General features: G+C 41.0%; 1 protein-coding gene across 9 annotated transcripts in view; it reads left to right on the top strand.

Moving 5' to 3' along the window:
* cdc42bpab (CDC42 binding protein kinase alpha (DMPK-like) b) overlaps positions 1–9,776 on the top strand; it is a 95,160-nt gene that overhangs the window by 74,638 nt on the left and 10,746 nt on the right. For 5 of the 9 annotated variants that reach the window (XM_032542828.1, XM_032542827.1, XM_032542831.1 and 2 more), the window contains 10 exons: positions 342–490; positions 648–739; positions 1,200–1,276; positions 1,556–1,603; positions 5,170–5,208; positions 5,944–6,063; positions 7,735–7,818; positions 7,943–8,048; positions 8,353–8,489; positions 9,301–9,440. In XM_032542828.1, coding sequence (XP_032398719.1) covers positions 342–490; positions 648–739; positions 1,200–1,276; positions 1,556–1,603; positions 5,170–5,208; positions 5,944–6,063; positions 7,735–7,818; positions 7,943–8,048; positions 8,353–8,489; positions 9,301–9,440 — 992 coding nt within the window. The remainder of the gene's footprint in view (positions 1–341; positions 491–647; positions 740–1,199; positions 1,277–1,555; positions 1,604–5,169; positions 5,209–5,943; positions 6,064–7,734; positions 7,819–7,942; positions 8,049–8,352; positions 8,490–9,300; positions 9,441–9,776) is intronic. The other 4 variants (XM_032542829.1, XM_032542830.1, XM_032542833.1 and 1 more) reach the window with 2 other exon arrangements.

The raw sequence follows: 9,776 nt of genomic DNA, 5'->3' as shown, positions 1-9,776 counted from the left end.
ACCGGTTGGGGTTAGAATGAAGAGTGGCAATAACAGTCCCAAAAAATAGTAGTTTGTACTAGTTCTTTGTTGTAGTTTGTGGCATAGTAGGGCACTGTGCGGCATTACAAGGCACAGCAGGACGTAGCTGGGCACAGCAGATCGTGGCAGGATGTAACATGGCATCGCAGAATGGAACGTGACCATGGCGACGGCTCCAACCATGGTTTTGGAGCCTCCCTGATCCAAGGAAACATGTAGCCTAATAGATGACTCATCCTCCCTGTCTGTGCCTATCTCTCATTTCTCCTTCCATCCATCACTGTTTTTCATTAACTAACTTCTTTTCCTCTGCGTTTCAGGACATGCCGTGGAAGATGCGCCGCTTCGCAAAGCTGGACATGTCTGCCCGTCTGGAGCTGCAGTCGGCCTTAGACGCTGAGATCAGAGCCAAGCAGAGCATCCAGGATGAACTGAACAAGGTCAAGGCCAACAACATGTCCACAGAATGGTATGGACATTTTCTAGGAACAGTGGAAAAAGTTACCTTTTTGCGTTTTTCACTAAAAGCTGTTAGATTTGACTATTCGTTTTTACAGATTTCTAAAAAGATAATCTTTACAAACCTCTGGATAATATGTGATGCATTATTGTCTCTGATCCACCAGTAAACTGCAGGATGTGGAAAGTAAAAACCAGGAGCTCCTGGCTGAGATCGAGCGGCTGAAGAAAGAGACAGAGGAGCTGCGGCTACGAAGGGGTACAATTTGAAAATATATCATTTGAGCTCTGTTTTTATTGCCCGTTACCAAAACGCACAAATAATGTATATTAACATATATTTAATAATTTCACAAACACTGTGGTCTTGCAAACTTCTATATGCATTTTTTTTTTATATATATATGGATTGACAAATCTATTTAAATGGGTCCATAGATGAATGGACACTGCCCACTGTTAAACTTTTCGCGAGAGATTATTGCTATAAAAGAGGGATAACCACAACCAGGGACCCACATTAGAAGGTTTAGCGAGAGCAGCCATGTTTAAGAAATAAAATCATGTGCTATGTACATGAAAATGTATTGTTACTGTGGTCATATGAAACACCCCCACTTCTTAGAAAGAGTCCTGTGACTCATTTTGTTTAAGTCACCCTTTGATGTTTTATTATTGCATACTTAACACAAGATGTGTAATTTGTTCTGTGTCTGTAGGCGTCAAGCACCAGGATTCCCAGAATTCCTTCTTGGCTTTTCTCAATGCCCCCACCTCAGCCCTCGACCAGTTTGATGTAAGTTTTCAAGACACAAAATCCTTACAGGGGGTAATTCAAAATACAGCTGATGTGAGAAACCGTCTATATCTGTTTGGAATTTTGAAATTTGAAATATATGATCATTACCAACTGGATAATCATAAATCTCATAAATCTGCAGTTCATAAAATTATATCTGTGCTTTTTCCTACATGCTTTTATGTTTTTTCTGTTTACATGAATTTTCCAAGATCTTTTATTCTATTTTTGTTTATCTTTTTGGTTGTTTCCTTGCTTCATTCTCTGCTACATCAGGACTCTTATTCCTCATCCTCATCTTCTTTAATTGAGTTTTGGGAAGACGTAAGTTTCTCTTGGCTAGGCGGAGGTCCTTGTCTGTGTATGTGTGTAACAGTAGCTGTACCATGTAGGACTCTGAGCATTTTATTATCTGAAAAAGATAAGAAGTGTAGATCTAGTGTATCCATATTGCGACCGTGAGTTTGTGCCTGTGCCTCAGTGTAACTGTGACCAAGAGCAAAGGCACTGCAAAAAATGTCAGTCCTGTTTAACAAGGTCTAATTATAATCCATCTTAATACAAATTAAAAAATACATGGAATGAGATGAGTTAATTTGCTTCTGGTGCACGGCACCTGAATTCATTTGCTTCTTTTGCCTATGCTTGTTAAGATGATATTTTTGCAGTGTGCTGCCCTTGTATTCAGTTCCTTGCTAGTTCTTGTAGGCCAGTGGGCTATTTGAATGGCTCTACCTTGGCTTTTTTGTGCTAGAATTTGTGTTGAACAGAACCACAAAGTACTCCGTACATTTGAAAAAAATCCTTTATACACCCCTTCATCTTTTGTTTATCAGAACTTGAGTTGCCACTGTGTTCCATACTGACTTGTCCAGCTCCCTTCCCATCCCCATGTTCATGTTTTTCCAATTGCACCCATCCACGCTCTGTACTAAATTCAACTCTCGACAGTACTCTCTAAAGTACTCTGCACTAGAGACAGTAGTCTAATGCAGTGATTCCCAACCAGAGGAACTTGGGGCAAAGGAGCATGCGGAAAGCTCAATTAACTCACCTGAACTAAACTAAATAAATTTAAGGAATACAAAAGTAAGTGCAAACATTTAAGGATAAATAGTTCAAATACCGTATATGGTTAACATTTTTGTAGACGCAGTTAATGTAGTTAACAAAAAATAGCTTGGATAAACATTTGATACAGTTAGCAATAAGTAATGGATAAATAGCTAACATAGTTAGCTTAAAGTAATGGATAAACATTTAGAAGATAAGCTAAAAGTAATGGATAAACAGCTAAAATAGTTAGATAAAAGAAATGGAAAATAGTTGAGAGTAGAGTTAGCTAAAGTAGCAGATAAACAGATAAGAAAGTTGGCTAAAGTAACGGATAAACAGCTAAAATAGTTGGCTAAAGTAACGGATAAACAGCTAAAATAGTTGGCTAAAGTAACGGATAAACAGTTGACAGTTAGATAAAGTAACAGATAAACAGTTGACAGTTCGATAAAGTAATGGATAAACAGTTGATAGGTAGCTAAAGTAATGTATAAACAGTTAATAGTTAGCTAAAGTAACGGATAAACGGCTAAAATAGTTGGCTAAATTAACGGATAAATAGTTGACAGAGTTAGCTAAAGTAATGGGTAAGCAGTTGAAAGAGTTAACTAAAGTAATAGATATACAGTTGGTAGAGTTAGCTGAAGTAATAGATATACAGTTGCAGGGCTGCCAACTCTCACGCATTGGCCGTGAGACACACGCATTTGACTGGTTTCACACGCGCACACGCCACCCCCCCGATTTCTCACGCTGAAGTGTCGACCCGGTTGGTCTAATTTCTGAAAGATGAGTTTATCTATAGATCTAGCTGTTGAGCCGCTCGTGATCGACTAGTTGTGCTTTCAGAGACTGTGGGGGGTTCAAGAGCGCTCCCTGTCTGGGGAAGTTTCGAATTGTCGCATACTGAGAACATTTTTTTTCACGAGCCATCCCAGGTGCGTTTCCCCGGCTTCAGGTATGAGCTCTGAGTATCACAGACCGTCCGGCGCTTCAGGTATGAGCTCTGATGATCACAGACCCGTCCGTCGCTTCGTGTCCACTCTCTGTAACAATAGAGGTGAGCAGCGCGGCTGGTGGACCCGCTCTGCTGGGGGGGCAGTGACGCGTTGCATCCGTGCGTAGACCTCCGATGAAGAGCAGCCTACAGCCTCCTCTAAACTTTGTCAGAGACCAGAGACCCAAATGGGCCTCTGTGTCTGTGCGACGGTCTGAGTGAGATCCACCATATCAGCGGAGCAATGACATGCACAGCAGACTATATTACAACTCTCCACATCTCGGACAACAGAGATGGGAGGAGTTATATTTTGAATGTGCACAAAGTTGTAAACATGAGCAAAAATCTGATGAAACACATCGGAGCTATACTATACTATATATAAAAACTATATATACTATACTATATATACTATACTGCAACGTTGGGCCACTATGGTGCTTCTTTAACCTCGGTGCATCTCTAAATGTAACTGTAAAAAATTAATTTGATGTTTTATAAAATGAACAAATAGTCTTTATTTTCCCAAAAAGTAAATACAGTAAGTGGGGCCCAGAGGACGAGGGCCAGACATTACTGAACCTTGGCACAAAGGTTAAAGGAATAGAACTTATGTAACTCAATGGTTCTTATTCTTTAGAATTTCAGTGGTCTTAGTTGATCCCTCGACATTAATTTAACTTTGGGTCCCTGGTCCCTACACCAGGGACCCCTGGACCTGTTCCCCACAGACCCAAATCTGCTCAGCTGTTGATGAGATTTGCTACTGTCTCTTCATGTGGTTCATTATGTCTGGGTCAGTTCTTAAATCATAAGAAGTTAATAATGTAAATAATGTAAATGCTGATTGCCCTAAAACCTGTTGATACTACAACAATGCAAGGGCTCTTAACCCTACAGTTTTGCACATATCATGTAAGACTTGATTTCTCCATTTCTTTTGCAAAAAAACTCTCCAGAAAGTGCCATTTAATGGTTTATTTTTCAATTTTTTTCCCTGGGGGGCATACCCCCAGAGCCCCCTAGTGAGAGCCCCATCCCCCCAGACATATAACAAATCGCAATTTAAACCCTGAAGGATAAAGACCCAAAGAAATTGTTTTGTACGCGGCAAAATATGGGTTGGCCCCCCCAAATCTCACTCCAAGGTTTTGGGAAAAGTTGGCAGCCCTGCAGTTGGTAGAGTTAGCTGAAGTAACGAAAAAACATTGAACAGAGTTAGATAAAAGTAGGCTAATCGAAACACATTTGTTATAAGTAATGGATAAACCAATCAAATATACTGAAAACTATAAATGCAACACTTTTGAGTTTGCCCACATTTTCATGAGCTGAACTCAAAGATCTAAGACTTTTTCTATGTACACTTAAAAGACTTATTTCTCTCAAATATTGTTCACAACTCTGTCTAAATCTGTTAGTGAGCACTTCTACTTTGCCGAGATAATCCATCCACCTCTCAGGTGTGGCATATCAAGATGCTGATTAGACAGCATGATTATTGCACACGTGTGCCTTAGGCTGGCCACAATAAAAGGCCACTCTAAAATGTGCAGTTTTACTGTATATTTAACTGTATGCACCTGTGTCCGTTGTCCATTATATTTTGGTCAGTGTAGTTAGAGGATAAATTGGCCGTATGGTGGTTTTAATAGTGTTATCAAACAAAATAAGTTCGGGAACCACTGATTTGACACAATACAGGCATATGTTACAAATGTAATGTTCCTCCCTCATTCTGTTTAACTATGTGTTTTCAACTCTGCTAGACAGCCTTTCTGATATTCACTCATCTCTCTGTCTTTGCCACTCTCTGCCTCTCCTGCCATTGAAGCGCTCGCCCTCCGTTGGCCCAGCTAGCAAAGGCAGACGCGTAAGCACCATCACTGCGCTCTATGACCTCATTGAGCCTTTCTAAAAGTGCTGTCTCGTCATGTTGCTATTTAATTTGCGTGTGCATTTCCTGTGTTTGTTTTCTGTGGCTGTCTGATTGCATGGCAGGGGTTCTGAAAAACATTTATATTTGTGTTGTCAAAGGCATTACTGTGTTTATTAATTTTCCACATTTTAATTACATTGGATATTGATTTGTGTGCTGCCTGTGTGCATTGGTGTCAGTGTGTTTATTGTTTTTATTCTTCAGCATAGCTTTGTAAATGGCCATGCATGGTGTGTGGTGTACGCTTGTGGTGTCTCACATTAGCATGGTCATTGGGCTATGATGTGTTTTCATGTGGACATGGGGGCAATAAAGTTGTGGTCGGTTTTTCTCTGTAACTTTGAAAGTATCTTGACCACAATATCTGTGTAAACTGTTTTCCATTTGTGTATTGGCACCCGCCGCTTTCTCTCTATGCATGGATGCTGTATATTGTTTTCTGGTTTGTTCGGTTTAACTAACACTCTACTTCTTTCCCTCTGCCTCCTTCCCTACCCCATCCTTCTCGGTCCATCTGCCTCATCACCACCTTGTTCCTCTTCATTTCTCATCCTCATTTTCTTTTATGCTCCCCTTTTCTCCTTCTTTTTGTTCTTCTTTTCTCACTTATCCTTTCTTACTTTTCCCTGTGTCTTCTCCTGGTCTTCCATCATGCCTCTCTCTCCACAGGTGGACTCTATGGATAACTTCACCCCCTCCAACACTCCATCCCGGGAAGATGACCCCAAGTCCCTCCTCAAGTCCCGATCGCGGTCACCCTCCATGGCTAGTGATATGGAGCCCATAGAGGTCAGACAATCCCTTAGTCTGGGCGAGAAACTTGGTTTTGAATAGAGGCTGGTGTCCTACTAGCAAGATAGATGTAGGGGGCTTTCACACCTGCCTCATTTAGTTTGGTTGAATCACACTACAGTTTGTTTTCTCCCATGGTGCGGTTAGTTTGGCTAGGTGTGAATGTGGCAATTGCACTCAGAATGTGCACCAGAAGCAGACCAAACAAACGTACCCAGACCTCCTTCATGAGGTGGTCTCAGTATGCTTTCAGCCAAACTCTGGAGCAGTGGTGAGAGTTTGATCCAAACTCAACCACCAACTATCCGCAAGTGTGAGCTGAACGGCTCCAGTAGTCAGATCTGCTTTGAAATCTGCGTTGTGGCAAAACATACAAACTGTAGCAGCTTGCTGTGTTTCTTTCACAGAAATAGACTGCGATCAAGCTCGTTGTCCGTCAGTCACATGTTTGTGGTCAAACCAGCCGCTGCTAAAGTTGAAGACACTGGCAGAGCAGAGCAGACGTTGTAACGTCGCTCACTGAACAACGTCTGATTATTTAAATGAAAAAAAAAAAGTTTCACCATGGAGATGGAAGAAATTCACACTAGTCCAGAACACAGGACCTTCTTCCTGTATTTACTTTCTTGCTCCCGCCCCCAACACGTCTGACCAATAAGTGGTTAAGATTCTTGCATGGTTTGTATTAAGCCATTTTGGAACGCTTGGATTTTTCCAAGTGTGAAATGAAACCGAACCAAGGGGAACTCACTCCAGGTTTACAAACTCGACCGATTCAGACCGGAGCAAATGAACTGTAGAAGAGATCTGAGTACAAGAGCACTTTGGTGGGATGTAATTTCCTTTCATCACCATATAAAAATCCTGATCTAGATTTGTTTGGATTAAGACAATCTAGTTCAGCAACAGTTGCATCTGATGTGTCTGGCATCTTAGTGTCTCTGTTGAGGAACAAGACAAAAATTGGTTCAAATATTCCTCATACCGATTCAATTGACAATTTGCAATGAAGGATCAGCTGAAACTTACTCAGAGCCACTCACAATACTGAGTTTGTCAAATAGGTCAGCCATTGTGAATAGCGAGTAACTCAATTCTTAGTTAACTCATTATGGAGAAATGGGAGCAGTATAATGCAAACGAGAACATTGAGGCCAGCTGTAGACTCCAATTTAAATTGAACTTGGTGTGTTCTCAGACACAGTTGTCTAACATGGTGCTGCAAGTAAATACCAGTGTCCTAATTGGGTCTTGTGCTTGTAAACCAAATTGGAAGCAGATATGACTCGCAAGTTTCTCATAATGCATAATGGAGTTATCTTACAGCTAGTTTAACTATGAATGTGAACAGATAATGAGACGCAGGCAATCACATTGTTCATATTTTACTAATTGGAGCCTGAGGGAAACGGGAGACATATTTGGAAGTCAGTACCTTACCTTGGCAATCAATATGAAATAATGAGTTTGCTGAATGTATCGCCAGCTCTCACTTTGTCACCTTTATCCTTACCACTGACTTAACTTGTAGAATGTCTTTTCCTAGCTTTTCGTCCTTGGAAAGCTATTAAGTTTTATGTCACTCACACATTGGATAAAATTAACAAAAAAAACCAGCCAAGATACAGTCCCTCACTGCTAAATGTTTTTGTGTGTTCTATCATGCAGTTGATAGACCATCCTCCTCGTTCAATCCAGACCCCCACCATGCGCTCAGGGGGTTACGGCAGTATTGGACGCTCCTCTCCTAAGGTTAGACATTTTTTCTGTAGGATCCCACTTCATTGTTAAATGTTGCCATGACAGACATCATGCTATTTTATTAACCACTGATTATGTCTCTGTTACTCATACATGCTCATTCCTTCATGCACAGCCCAAAGCACATCAGTTTGTGGTGAAGTCATTCACCACGCCCACTAAGTGTAACCAGTGCACTTCCCTCATGGTGGGGCTCATACGTCAAGGCTGTACCTGTGAAGGTAAGGACAGGAATAGCGAAAGGTGAAGGAAAACACTGTAGATGGGATCTAAACTTGTAAACTGTGTTCTGGCAATTTTTCAACTTAACCAGTGGACACTATTAAATCTCTAACACACCCAAAACCTGCATAATCTGTTACTATAATGATTCCTGTGTATATTTTCAAGTTTACCAAATATCCATGGAACATGACAAATAAAACCGCAAAGCTATGTTGTCTTTTCATTGATTTTAAAATCTGATACTTGATCGACTGAACATCTCATTTGTCTCATCTTGTCTCCGTCTGTCTCCTTGTCCAGTGTGTAACTTCTCTTGCCATGTAACGTGTGCGGACAAGGCTCCGGCTGTGTGTCCCGTGCCCCAGGACCAGACCAAGGGCCCGCTGGGTATTGACCCTCAGAGGGGTATTGGTACTGCATATGAAGGCCACGTCAGGGTGAGTGAGAAAGAAAGCTCTGCTTGTCTTTGGCCCCAGATAGTGACTCAGTAAACTGATTAGTTAGTTGAAAACAATGCAGATTTTTGGAGAGCTTGAGAGGAGCTGGTTTCTGAGTTGTTTACTTCACGTGAAACCAAATTAACTTTTACTCCCCCTGCATTCTTTGCACAGCCACACAAAGGTAAACATGAACTGTAGCTTTTGGTGGACACTTGTTTTTCAGGTTTCTCGTGGTACCATGACGGCTTACACAAGAGCAGAGATCTTCAACAGTGGGTTCTGGGACCCTAGGGGGTCCTAAAGAGTCACTGCAGGGGGGCCTCCAAATTATTGTTAATTTTTTAAAGGTTAAAAATAACATGAATCCAACATATTATTAGCAAATATAAATCAGCCTATTTGTGAAAAAAATGATGATCGGCTTACTGGTCTAAGGGTAGTCACAAAGGTAGCTATGCACAGATACAGTTCATCATGAGGATTCACTGTTCCATATGTATGTTTATCATTAAAACATGATTCATAAAATCATGGTTTCAAATACTTGAATAGCTTAGTATTCTAAGCACTCAAAAGGTATGTATAAAGGCTTTAGGCTGCCCACATGTTCTTGTATGCCCAATTTAATATGCAACCTAATTATGTACATTGTAAAACATGTGGGGGGCCCTGATCCGTCTCTCTCTCAGTTAAGGGGTGCTTGATCAGAATAAAAGACCCCGGCACTAGAGTACAGATACCCTGAGTGGGAATTTCAACTACCAACCACCTATTATATCACTCAACCATGTCTCTGTGTCTGTCCTAGGTGCCCAAGCCTACAGGGGTGAAGAAGGGTTGGCAGAGGGCAATGGCTGTGGTGTGTGACTTCAAACTGTTTCTCTACGAACTGGGAGAAGGAAAAGTAACGCAACCAAGTGTAGTAGTCAGCCAAGTCATAGATATGAGGTAAGAGAAGTGCAGCAACTCATCTTAGTGACTTATGAATCTGACTTTCCTGGCAGTGTCTATATAGTTTACTGTGCAATGAAACAATAGAACAAGTCCACTGTTGACTGACCAACAGTCTAGAAAAAGAAATAGAAAAAAACAACAAGTGATTAGTCAATTATAAAATACAATTTTCTGCTGATCAACTAATAATAATAATGTAAATGTGCTGTATTTATATAGCGTTTTTCTAGTCTTAACGACTACTCAAATCATACAGGAACCTCACCATTCACACACATTCATACGCTGTGGTCGAGGCTGCCGTACAAGGTGCCACCTCATCAGATAAAC

This window comes from Etheostoma spectabile, chromosome 18, assembly GCF_008692095.1.
Source record: "Etheostoma spectabile isolate EspeVRDwgs_2016 chromosome 18, UIUC_Espe_1.0, whole genome shotgun sequence".
Classification (NCBI taxonomy): Eukaryota; Metazoa; Chordata; class Actinopteri; order Perciformes; family Percidae; genus Etheostoma; species Etheostoma spectabile.
The sequence above is the reverse complement of the archived record's forward strand: the minus strand, read 5'-3'. Positions and strand labels throughout refer to the sequence as shown.